A 13413-nucleotide genomic window follows, 5' to 3' on the forward strand; every position below is an offset into this window, starting at 1 on the left:
CCTACATGCCCATATTCTTATTGTATTGTATAGTGTGCAAAAAATTGGACCAGGGGCAAAGTGTTCAACATTAAGAGAGCACTGGCCACCAGCAAGCAGGGAGTCGGGAGGCAGAGTAGCGGTGCACTCTCAAAAAAAGAGAATTACACAACCCATTTAAGATGTGGCTTTACTCTTGCACCTTTTTTTTTTTTTTTTTTTTTATAACAGCCTGGGCCCCGAACATCTTCATTTAGATTTGTAAAGAGTTAATAATGTCCACTGAACCTGTATGATCTCCGGTAAGGCTCCAGCTTGCAACACTGCAGAGGTCGCTCGTGTGCAGGTTCACTGACCATATACAATACAGTCTATCAGTAAGTGTAGGATTGCAAAATACACCTGCCAAACGGAAATGCTACTACTGTATTTATTACATGGGGTACACAGGCGTCCGCTCGCCCTGCACGATCCACTAAAAACTTTCATGCAGAGAGATTCCTGACCACAGCCGTCGGGAGCAAGTGCCCAGACATGGGCAGATACTATAGAGGCAGGTCGTAGAAAAATAATAGGGATAATCTGATATATCAGAGCAGCAATGAAACAGCAGGAGTCAGTTATCTGGTCAATACATACTATTCACACTGAAAATGGACAAAAACAATAACTATCACTTATCAATATAGAGCAGCAGACGACACCTACAGCACAAGCGATAGCGAACAGATCTCTAAAGAGCTCACTGATAACAAAAGCTGCCACCAGTTATAGTGTCCACATAGAGACTATGGCGGATAAGATCAAGGCAATCAACCGCAGATGAAATCATGGCATCCGTCACCATTACAGTCAATGATAAACTACGTCATATTCTTACAGGAGGACTCACTTACATGGCGGCTCTTTTTATTGTCATGGCGTCTATTTTTATTTTTCCCTCTGCACTATTTAAAGGAAACTTTAGGTATGAAGGATCCTCTGGGGTGGAGCCTATCGACTTCTGTTCAATAGTGAATATGACAGCCAATCAGCACTCAGAATGTAAAACCAGCTGCTACAGTGGCTTGCAAAAGTATTCAACCACCATGCTTTGGGTCATTGTCTTGTTGGAAGGTGAACCTAAGTCCCAGTCTGAAAAAGGTTTTGCCCAGGAATATCCCAGTATTTCATCTTCACCTCAAGTTGGACCATTTTCCCTGTCCCTTCTGCCAAAAAACATTCCCACAGCATGATGCTGCCACCACCATATTTCACAGTGGGGATGGTGTTCTTGGGGTGATGAGCTGTGTTGGTTTGGCGCCGGACACTGTGTTTACAATGGTGGCAAAAAGTTCAATTTTGATCTCATCTGACCAGAGCACCTTCCATCACACATTTGGGGAGTCTCCCACATTCTTTGGCAAACTCAAAAGGATACTTACAATTTTGTGTGTAAGTAAGGCTTTTTTCTGCCCATTCTTTTGTAAAGGCCACCTCTATGCAATGTACGGCTTATTGTGGTCGTATGGACAGATATTCCAGTCTCAGCATGGGAACTCTGCAGCTCTTTTGGGATTACTTTTGGTCTCTGCTGCTTTTCAGAATAATGGCTTCCTTGCCCTGGCTGAGCGTTTTGGTGGGCGACCCTCTTTTGGCAGGTTTGTTGTGGTTCTATGCTCTTTCCATTTGATGATAATGGATTTGATGGTGCTCTGGGGAATCATCACAGATAGAGATTATTTTTTTTTTAATAACCCAACCTTGACTTATCCTTCTCAACAACTTTGTCCCTGACTTGCTTGGAGATCTTCTTGGTCTTCATGGTGTTTGGTTAGTGGTGCCTCTTGCGCCTTTCAGGTAAGGTAAAGTGTATATACTGACAGACCATGTGACACTTAGATTGCACACAGGGGGACTTCCTTTCACTAAGCATGGGACTTATGAAGGTAACTGCTTGCACCAGAAATTTTTAGGGACATAATTGCAAAAGGGATGAATACATGTGCACATGCTAATTTTTAGCCATTTGATCCCATAAATTTAATTTATGCCTATATTTTTCTTATTTTACCAACTAAGGGTAAGTTCACACTGGGTGTTTTTGCTGCTTTTTTATGCTAATTTTCAGCTGTTTTTTACAGTACCAGCAAAGCCTATGAGATTTCGGAATGCACACACATTGGTTTTTTGTTTGATCAGTATTTTGTGCTTTGCTGCGTTTTTTTGGACATAGAGCATGTCACTTCTTTCAGCGTTTTTGCTGCATTTTTTCACCCATTGACTTGAATGGGTGTTGAAAAAAACGCAGCAAAAACACAGGTATCATTATTTGCTGCTGAAAATCCAAAGACATTAGCATGGACAAAGAGAAAAAAAAAACGCAACAAAAAACCCAACTAAACCTGCGTTTTTGACGCAGCTTCTTTCCTGCCAAAATGATCAGGTTTTGCTGCAGAAAAAAAAAAAAGAGCTTACCCTTAGACTATTTAGTGCTGATGCATCACACACAAATCAGATTACGAAAATATTTAAACACAGGCTGTAATGTAACAAAATAGGTAAAAAGCCAAGGGGGTGAATACTTTCACAAGCCATTGTATATTATGTTTTTTTTATGACAGCTGGACTGGGGCAGAACTTCTAATGAATATTCATGAGCAGACAGACTGATGGTCATACAGAATTCTTCATATTGTGCAGTCCTCATTATAGTCAGCAAGATGGACAAGACCCAACTCGGGTTGTTGGTCTTGGACATGGTAATAATTTACATGACTGGTCCACATTTTAACTAATGGCGTATGTTGTGCCTGGAAAACTGGAGAAAACGGATTGATATCAATATCTTAAAATAGGGCCGACTCTCCATTCCTGATATAATGCCCGCTCTTTCCTGTATGTAAATCTAATCTTGTCATCTACCGAGGCATGGTCATCAACTTTTCTCTTTGGGAATCTTGATGACCCCGCCCACTTGGCTAACTAGACTTATATACAGGGAAAAGGGTGCCACAGCTTAGAAATGGAAAAGCAAAGGAATAAGAGAAAAATTACGTATTTATACTTTTATCCCCATTACAATGTTGTGGCAGGGGGCCGACCGCTGCTCTATACATTCCCTATGGAGCTGCCGACTGCTGCACTCATAGAAAATGAAAGGGTGAATGGGCATCTGACGCGCCACTCCATTTTATAACAGGAATTTAAAAAATCCCATTTGGAGATAACAGCTCCCAGTTTTGCCGAACGATGCAGATCCCCAGTGGTCGGACCCCTGTCGATCAGACACCCACCATTTAGCAAGTTATCACCTATGAATAGGTGATAACTTCTTTTCACCAGACAACCCCTTTAACTACTTGTATTAATTCTCCTACAACTTCTTTCTGCAAAGAAGAAAAGACATATGTATCCATTCTCAGATGTTCATAGAGTTCTCAAGCAAGACCTCCCATTATTCATGTAAAAAAATAACAAAACACTTTTTTATTCTGCAATTGCACAGCAGACCCGGTCTGTCAGTCCTACGGGTGGCACTTCCAACCATTCCACTCACAGTGCTGTTCATTATATTCACCCCCGCGCAGTCGGACTGATCTGCTGGAGTGCCCGACGTCACACCAACCATCGAGTGAATCCTACGCTTACGCCCTGACAACCGGCTCCCCGGGGGCATGTGCACCGAATGTGGGTGCACGTCCCCAGCTTCCTGTCCTAGCCGTGCATGCTCAGGAGCTGCGGAGACCGGTATATTGGGAGCGTGCACGCCATTCATGCCACTCTTCGCGGGGCGATTACTATGATGTTGGGGCAGTCTATGACATCAGACTACGCTGGGGGCGAGACTATTATAAAGACCACCGCGACTGGAACAGTCAAAAGCGCCACCCATATGGCTGAAAGACCAGGTCTGCTGTGCAACTGCCTAATGACAAAAGGTGGTGTTTTTTGGCATGAAGACTGGGACGTTTTCCTTGAGATCTCCATGTTATTGATGCACACGGCATCACTAATAAGACTTGGGGGGCAGTTTAGTATCGACAGATGACGTGACAGGTTCAGGAAAAAAAAGCAGATTTTTCTTGTTTTTTTGCTGTAGTTTTGGCATGCTAGATTTGTCTCTTGTGCATGCTGATAAAGTTTAGTGTTGAAAATAAAGTCCTATTCTATAGAATTTGGTTTTGGCACAAAAAAAAAGCGTGTTTTTTTCAACACCCATTCAAGTTAATGTGTGAAAAAAAACTAAAAGAAGCGACATACTCTATGTCCAAAAAACCATGCAAAGCACAAAATACTGATGGGAAAAAACTAAGCTGTGTGCATGAGATTTCTGAAGTCTCATTGGCTTTGCGGATACTGTAAAACACAGCCGAAAATTAGCATTAAAAAAACACCGCAAAAACGTCCAGTGAACTTAGCCTTAATGTTTCCTGTAAGCAGAGTGGGTTCACACATGCCGGCCAGGGTCTATGGTGACTGACGTGAGTGGGGGGCTTATTAGCTGTGCACAATAGGAATGAGCTCATACAGCCACTGAATTAGCTATACAAGATGCTGGATAAATACCTAGTCCATGGTGGAAGACCACTATATGCTGATGAGCATATATTGGCCTAAAGTTAATTTTTGGCTTAGAATGCAAATACTTAAAAGTAAATTTTCTGGCTGTTCCTCCTATGCACTATAATTTGGGATAAGGGTGCTGCATTCTCTCTATTAGCCAAATCCATATTGCATGAGCAATTAATTATATATAATGGATGACAGATTTATTTTACTCCCTTTATATAGCGCCATAAATTCCGCAGCACTTTACAGACATCATCATCACTGTCCCCATTGGGGCTCACAACCTATTATTCCCTATCACTAGGATTCTGGAGTGTGGGAGGAAACCGAAGAACCTGAAAAAAATCCACCCAAACACATGGAGAACATACAAACTCCTTGCAGATGTTGTCCTTGGTGGGATTTGAACCCAGGACCCCAGAGCTACAAGATTTCAGTGCTAACCACTGAGCCACATTTAGTTCCATAAATGTGCAACCTTTGTGTGTGGGGCATTCACAGACTTCCGCCTACCTTCGCATGATGGACCATTGATGATCAGCACCCGTGACATTGTTGCCTTTTGTTCACTATTTGCAGAATCCCACCCATGAAGCACGGATAACTCATAGCAAGGGGTCATTGAGACGTCCATGCAAATCAGTCCGATCTCGGTCCACAATGCATGGTCTGGTCGCGGCTCTCCTGGCCCGAGCATAACAGCCTCATAGAAATATATGTAGCTGTCACGCTCCGTTCAGGAGATCTGCGGACAGTCCGTCCATTATGGTACAAGCTCGGATAAATTTACACGGACATCTGCACATACCCCTAAAGTCTATTACTAGGCACAATTACCAGTCAGTCACGTGTGACACATTAGAAGTCACATATAAAGAGATTCCACCATGTCACAGGGATCAGCATAAACTTCCACAATTCCACTCATGTAATAAGAAAAGTCTACAGAAAACTTCCAATCACAGTTCATGAGTGAAAATCCAATATGGCCTCCTCCAGTTACTAACATCAGTTGTGACAGTCATACATAGGTAGAGAAAACCAAGCACGCAGGACTGACCCTAAGAGTCTTACTGAAGAATTCCCACAAGGACCCGTAGAATTTCACTGAACCATACGCACATCAGTTTTAAAAACCGGTGTGTGTCTTTGGTCCTCGAGACTCAGAACAGGTTCTATTCTCATCTCTTTGCTCAGGGATTAAAGTCTATGGTGATCTGTATAAACCGGATGACCCAATGAGGACAGACTTTCCACTTCAGCGTTACATCCGAGTTTCCTCCATTTTTAACAGATCCATTGTTAAGAGTCAATGGATAAAATAAACACACAGTCTACATGTTAGGCTGTGTGCACACGATGCGGATTTAGTGCGGATCCGCAGCGTTTTTTTCCGCGCAGAAACGCTGCAGATCCGCACTGTGATTTACAGTACAATGTAAATCAATGTAAAAAAAAAAAAAAAAAGCTGTGCACATGGTGCGGAAAAATCAGTGCGGAATTGCTGCGGATTTCAAAGAAGTGCATGTCACTTCTTTTGTGCGGATCTGCAGCGTTTCTGCACCCCTGCATAATAGAAATCCGCATTGGGAAAAACCGCACAAAATCCGCATCAATTCCGCACTAAATCCGCATAAAAACCGCAGCTGCGGATTCTGCCAGGAGATGCGGATTTTGTGCAGGAAATTCTGCACCTCTTTTCTTACGTGTGCACATAGCCTTACAGTCAAAAATTAAAAGTCAACAAGGATGACAACCTGAAAAAAAAAAAAAACACAACAAAATAAGTTTCTTTCAGCGGGTAGCCCTCACACGGATGTGTGAACACAACCTTACACACAGGCTGAAGAAGCACAAGCTTAACAGACATTATGCAGTAGAATTGAGCAGTGTATCTGGGAATCCAGCACAGGGCGAGATAAATCACTTACTAGAAGCTGCTGCATAATTTGTGTTTGTGTCACTCCCTCTCTCTGCAACTCCTTCATTTTAGTAGACTTTAAAAGGAGCAGTAACCAACTACATCATCTATACAAAGAAGAACCCGGGACCTCGTAGGGAATCCATTCTACTATGTAGGAAACTCTCGTGCTAAGAGTGGATTACATGGTGACTTAACTGCCCAGATTATTGCACTTCTAGTTCCCAGTGCATTTTCACGAATTATCGGCTCGAATGTTAACCTTTAGGAGGTTGAAAGTTTTCAGAGAGCACTTTAGCAACTCATCCTTCCCGAAAATAAAAAAAACCCTTACATTTTTCTTGTCTCCGTCCAGTTACTGATAATGCCCTACTTACCATTTGGAGCTCAGCATTCACGTTCAGTGGATCTGAAGAAATGTCTCTTTGGTGATTTTTTACAAGCAATTGAAGAGCGCCGTTAACTGGTCATCAAGCCCTGAAAGAGAACAGATGTCAGAGGCTCAATAATCCGGGGAAGTTTCTATGGAGTAAACAGTGCACATGGCGATTAGGAAAACGTTAGGTGTGCTCCAGGGGGCTGAGGATATACATGGCCTCCGGGCCCAGGATGCTAATGACAGTCATCTACCATGTAGGGAGAGCTTTGTGTGCTACGCGTGGGTTACACCAGGGTTCAAACTTCATAGTTTCACAATGATCGGTATTGATGCCGACTGACTTTCATTTTCAATATGTCTGCACCAATGGACGGACTGGTAACCGACAAAGGAGAAGAACTCCAATGCTCCACATTATGCATCGTATCATTTCAGTGACCATTATTACCAGATGGAGAAAGCGGAGGGCCCTCCCCACCTCAGCCGTCTCCTACAGAGTGCACAGATAACAGGTGTAGATCCGATCACCTTGACATTTACCCAGAGGAGAAGAGCTGGAAATTATACTTATAAGCTACTAGATCAGATCTTGGGGACTATCAGAGGTCATCTGAATCTAACAGAAAAAAATAAACGGTGACGTTTCATAATAAAATGTTATTCTTCCCAAAAAGCATTGCCTCGTATGAAGGCACCATACCGCCCGCAGAAGATGACGTGCCCATGGCTGCATAGTGCACCATACCGACTGCAGCATACGGCGTGCCCACACCGCCTACAGAATATGGCGTGTCCATGCCTACATAGTGCACCATACTGCCTACAGAATATGGCGTGTCCATGCCCACATGGTGCACCATACTGCCTACAGAATATTGCGTGTCCATGCCTACATGGTGCACCATACTGCCTACAGAATATGGCATGTCCATGCCTACATGGTGCACCGTTCTGCCTACAGAATATGGCATGTCCATGCCTACATGGTGCACCATTCTGCCTACAGAATATGGCATGTCCATGCCCACATGATGTACCATACCGCCTACAGAATATGGCGTGTCCATGCCTACATGGTGCACCATTCTGCCTACAGAATATGGCATGTCCATGCCCACATGGTGCACCATACTGCCTACAGAATATTGCGTGTCCATGCCTACATGGTGCACCATACTGCCTACAGAATATGGCATGTCCATGCCCACATGGTGTACCATACTGCCTACAGAATATGGCATGTCCATGCCTACATGGTGCACCATACTGCCTACAGAATATGGCATGTCCATGCCCACATGGTGTACCATACTGCCTACAGAATATGGCATGTCCATGCCTACATGGTGCACCATTCTGCCTACAGAATATGGCATGTCCATGCCCACATGGTGCACCATTCTGCCTCCAGAATATGGCATGTCCATGCCTACATAGTGCACCATACTGCGTACAGAATATGGCGTACCCATGCCCACATAGTGTACCACACTGCCTACAGAATATGGCGTGTCCATGCCCACATGGTGTACCATACTGCCTACAGAATATGGCGTGTCCATGCCCACATGGTGTACCATACTGCCTACAGAATATGGCATACTCATGCCTACATAGTGTACCACACTGCCTACAGAATATGGTGTACCCATACCTACATAGTGCATCATACTGCCTACTGAATATGATGTGCCAATGCCCTCATAGTGCACCATACCGCCCGCAGAAGATGACGTGCCCATGCAGGCATAGTGCACCATACCGCCTACAGAATATGGAGTACCCATGCCCGCATAGTGCACTACACTGCCTACAGAATATGGCGTACCCATACCTACATAGTGTACCACAGTGCCTACAGAATATGGCGTACCCATGCCTACATACTGCACCATACTGCGTACAGAATATGGCGTACCCATGCCCACATAGTGCACCATACTGCCTACAGAATATGGTGTACCCATGCCCACATAGTGCACCATACCCCCTACAGAATATGGCGTACCCATGCCCACATAGTGCACCATACCACCTACAGAATATGGTGTACCCATGCCCACATAGTGCACCATACCACCTACAGAATATGGCGTACCCATGTCTACATACTGCACCATACTGCCTACAGAATATGGCGTACCCATGCCCGCATATTGCACCATACAGCCTACAGAATATGGCGTACCCATGCCCGCATATTGCACCATACTGCGTACAGAATATGGCGTACCCATGCCCACATAGTGCAGCATACTGCGTACAGAACATGGCGTACCCATGCCCACATAGTGCACCATACTGCCTACAGAATATGGTGTACCCATGCCCACATAGTGCACCATACTGCCTACAGAATATGGTGTACCCATGCCCACATATTGCACCATACTTCGTACAGAATATGGCGTACCCATGCCCACATAGTGCACCATACTGCGTACAGAACATGGCGTACCCATGCCCACATAGTGCACCATACTGCCTACAGAATATGGCGTACCCATGCCTGCATAGTGCACCACAGAATATGGCGCACCTATGTCTCCATGCGCATGATACTATCATGTAAAGCACTCTGCTTCTTTTTGCTAAACTACGTGAACAGCAGTTTTATTTTTGTCAGTGTTCAGGGGGTAAATGTATCCCAAATTTACATTTATCCTGTAAAAATGCTAAAAACCCAAAAAATAATAAGATGGGTGGTATAATGCATTAAAGCAGAGCTGGGTAAACTGCGGCCTGGGGGCAACTTCCGGCCCTCTGGCTGTTCCAATCTCTCCCACGAAACAAGACAGCCAAAGGGCCGAAACAGTGGCCGACAGGCTACACCATGCCCTCGTCGCCTGGAGCATATCCCCCACCGCTGTCACCGCTACCCACCTCCTTGAATGCAGACATCAGTGAATACATTGGAGGAGGACGGAGCTGCTGGCTCCTTTTTCCACCAATCCGTGCACATGGCTGAGCCAGCAGACGCGGTGACATCACATCAAAACACCGGAGTCCGGATGAGAGCGCCGGGGACAGAGGCACAAGGCGAGGATGTGTTGGGTTTCTTTTTTCATATGTGTATGGGATGTCTGCATCGATATGAGGCTATATATACGCAATCATGAAGCACCAATGTATCCTGTAGCTGAGGGTATATATCCCTCCCTAAACACCCCAAGGACGTCAGATCAAAAGAACAACTCCAAATATATAGAACCAAAGAAGAGAGGAGTAAAGATGTCCCAAGCAACATATTTAAAAAGACCAAATACAAACGTTATTACATAATCCAAATAAGAGTGCAAATAACAGTATAAATAGTAATTATACGTATATATGCTGTAAGCAATATATACCAACACAGAGGTATCACAGAGAAAACATAACGGTACACCAGATTACATGTGAGTAGCAAAATTCATCCCCGGGGTAAACAACAGATGCATAGATGCAGAGTAGCAGAATATTGGGCCCTATAACAGGATGTGGATCATAGTGTCCACATATGTAAAAAGGGGGGTCCAAAGACCGCTATTAAACCAATAATATTGTACACTTACCCATAGTAAGAAATAGGGGAGCAACCCTCACTTCACCCAGCGGCCCCGACGCGCATTTCGCGGTGTAGCTTTTTCAACAGGGGAGTCTCTCGTGCGGCCCCTCGGGAAAATTAATTGCCCACTCCCGCATTAAAAGGAGTTCCCCAAAAAAAAATTCCCATTAAAAAAAACAAAAAAAACAAAACACCATCTCATCTTTACTCACTCGCTCTCTCCGGGTCCAGCACAGTGTCTGTCATTGCCTGCCGTGCTTGCATCACGTCGACAAAGCTGCAGCCTATCAGTGAGCTCAGCTGTTCTAAGTGGCTTGTGCAGTCTACTGAGCTCACTGACTGTCTGCAGCGCTGTCGACATGACATCAGTCCTGCAGACTATGACAGACATCGGAAGCAGCAGATGAGACTCAGCTGGACCTGGAAAGCATGAGTTAAGAAAAATGGAGCTTTAAAAACAACAATAATGATGAGCGAGCGTGCTCGAGTGTTAATAGAGTGTCTTCGGCGTGCTCTAATACTATGTTGGAGTGGCCATGGCTGCATGTCTCACAGATAATCCCTGAATGTGTTACGTCTGTCGAAAAGCTGCGAGACACGAGAGTGTGTGCTGAAGACGCTATTAGCACCCGAGCATGCTCACACCTTATCCGAGCACGCTCGCTCATCACTAAACAACTGTGCCTGCGGAAAATACTTATCTGAAAAAGGAAAAGCCCCTTTAACTTTAGTGGACAATGCCAGGCAGCTGCTGACGGCAAAGCAATAAAATCATGGAATGTACCTGAAGAGCTATAGATGATCATTAGAAGGACGGAGTGCTCCCCTATACAATCACGAGTCAGGCCATAGAAATAAAATGTTGTGCACAATGGGATACGTTATGAGACTTAGAGTTATTCAGTTAGTAAAAAAAAGACGACTTAGGCTATGTGCACACGTCAGGATTCTTTGCAGAAATTTCCTGAACAAAACCAGACTTTTTCCGCAGGAAATCCACATGCGTTTTTTGCACGTTTTTATCACATTTTTCTCTCCTTTTCTGTGCGGATTATTAGCTTTTTTTCCGGAACTTCCCAATGCATTAAATAGTGGGAAATCTGCAAAACATTCACTAAATTAATGAACATGCTGCGTTTTTTTACCACAATGTGTTTTTTTTCGCGGAAAAACCCGCAACATGTGCACAAAAATTGAGGATTCCATTCTATTAATAGGATGCTTAATGGATGTGTTTTTTTCGCGGTTTTATCGCGAAAAATCCGGAACGTGTGCACACAGCCTTAGGGGCTTATTACAATGTACAAATATACGAGGGGACAGTACTGAGATCTGTCTACTGATCTCTTTACACCTAGGTCTGAGACCGTGACAATTAAATATCCGTACAGAAAGAGGAAAGAAGATCAAGGATTCTTTACTGTAACAGCAGGGAAGGTATGAAAAGCTTTACCACAAGCTGTTGTGATGGACGATTAAGCAAACATTATGGGGAGTCAAAATCATAACAATGAATGAATGAATGAATGAATGAATGAATGAATGAATGCATGCTTAAAAACAAATTTGACTGAATAAACTCTTATTATATGGGCTAGTTTTAGCCAGAAAGTTTTCTACAGTTCGGGAATAATCTTCCCAATTGCGTCATCAGAGGTGTATGGAGCAAACTAGCATATGGTACGATGCAAGAACCTGTGTACATTGCAGCAGGGTCCAGTCCTAGGGATTCATTACTGTAAAAGCAGTAAGACTACATAACCTTCTGCCACAAAGATGACTGATTCACTGAACAAGTTCAAGGAGGGCCTGGATGCCTTACTTGAGAAATAGAATATGTATGGGTACTAGATTTCCTCAGACAATGACCCCTATAAAGGCATACATGGAATTAGGAAGGAAATTCACTACTAATACTGCATTTGCCAGCTGCCTCATAGGGACTTTTGTCAAATAATGTAATATTATGTCACGGCGCCTCTTTGTACAGGGCTGTTATATAGCCAGCGTCTTCCTGGTAACAGCAGCGGCTGGAGCGAGCTCCGATCACTGCTGTTTAACTACTTAAATGCCATGTTTTAATTGATCATTAATTTTTAACAGTTTTTACCATGGAAGATTGCTGGATTTCTTCCTTTAGGGGTTACTCAAAAAAAAAAATTAAGTTATCCCCATCTATTGGATAGAGGATAACTTGCTGACCCCTGGGAGCTCTGCAGAATGGAGGGGAGGTGCGTATACTTGGCATCCGCTCCATTCATTGTCTATGGGACTGTCAAAAAAATCCGAGTTGTAATGGAAGGAAAGCCTCGCATGGATAGGGGATAATTAGATTTTTTTTTTAAATAATCTTTTAATCAATTTTAATTTGCATCTAGAGCCTGCAGTAGTAATTGGTAAATGGCCAGCAGCGGAAGAGGATGGCTGCCGATCCTCCGTGCTGGAGTTCTGATTAGGAACTCCCCCTCTATAGAGAATATGGGGGAGGCGACATTAGTCGTTGCGAGGAACATATTTAGTTAATAATGGCCTGCATTCTACTTCACATTACATTATTTCAGCAATTGATCTCATTTGTTAAATATACATGTAAAAAAAAAAAAATCTGGACAATGTGTAAAAAAAAACACTCGGAGGGATGGAAAGCGCTGCTGTCAATCAAAACATAAAAAGAGGATTCTAAGGCTCGGTGAAGAAAACGCAAGACGTAAATAGGTGGTACATATATGAAAGTGAAGAATAATGGACCAAGTCACATGCACTATAATTAAGACAGCAGATATAGTTATTTCCATTTTTGACAAATTTTGAAAAATAAAAATATCAAATGGGTGCGGCTAACGATCATTAATAGCGATATACTGCCATGCACATACAAAATTCATGTGTAGTAATATACTTCTCTCTTTTTTCTGCTTTTTCAGTTTTCGTTTAAAAAATGGTAATACAATGAGTTAAAGGGTAATTTCCATCATGGAAAGTGATGACAATTTGCTAAGATATCAATGCTTTCTGAGCAGTGGTGTAAAGTCAGCA

At 43.4% G+C, this 13413-nt stretch overlaps 1 protein-coding gene across 4 annotated transcripts in view; it reads right to left on the reverse strand.

The window, feature by feature from the left end:
* TFDP2 (transcription factor Dp-2) overlaps positions 1 to 13413 on the reverse strand; it is a 77898-nt gene that overhangs the window by 50726 nt on the left and 13759 nt on the right. For 3 of the 4 annotated variants that reach the window (XM_077291210.1, XM_077291211.1, XM_077291209.1), the window contains exon 2: positions 6829 to 6928. The exons of the other annotated variant lie outside the window; for it this stretch is intronic. In XM_077291210.1, the coding sequence (XP_077147325.1) occupies positions 6829 to 6831 (3 nt within the window). In that variant the 5' untranslated portion in view covers positions 6832 to 6928. The remainder of the gene's footprint in view (positions 1 to 6828; positions 6929 to 13413) is intronic. 4 annotated transcript variants of the gene reach the window in all.

This window comes from Ranitomeya variabilis, chromosome 2, assembly GCF_051348905.1.
Source record: "Ranitomeya variabilis isolate aRanVar5 chromosome 2, aRanVar5.hap1, whole genome shotgun sequence".
In the NCBI taxonomy this organism is placed as follows: domain Eukaryota; kingdom Metazoa; phylum Chordata; class Amphibia; order Anura; family Dendrobatidae; genus Ranitomeya; species Ranitomeya variabilis.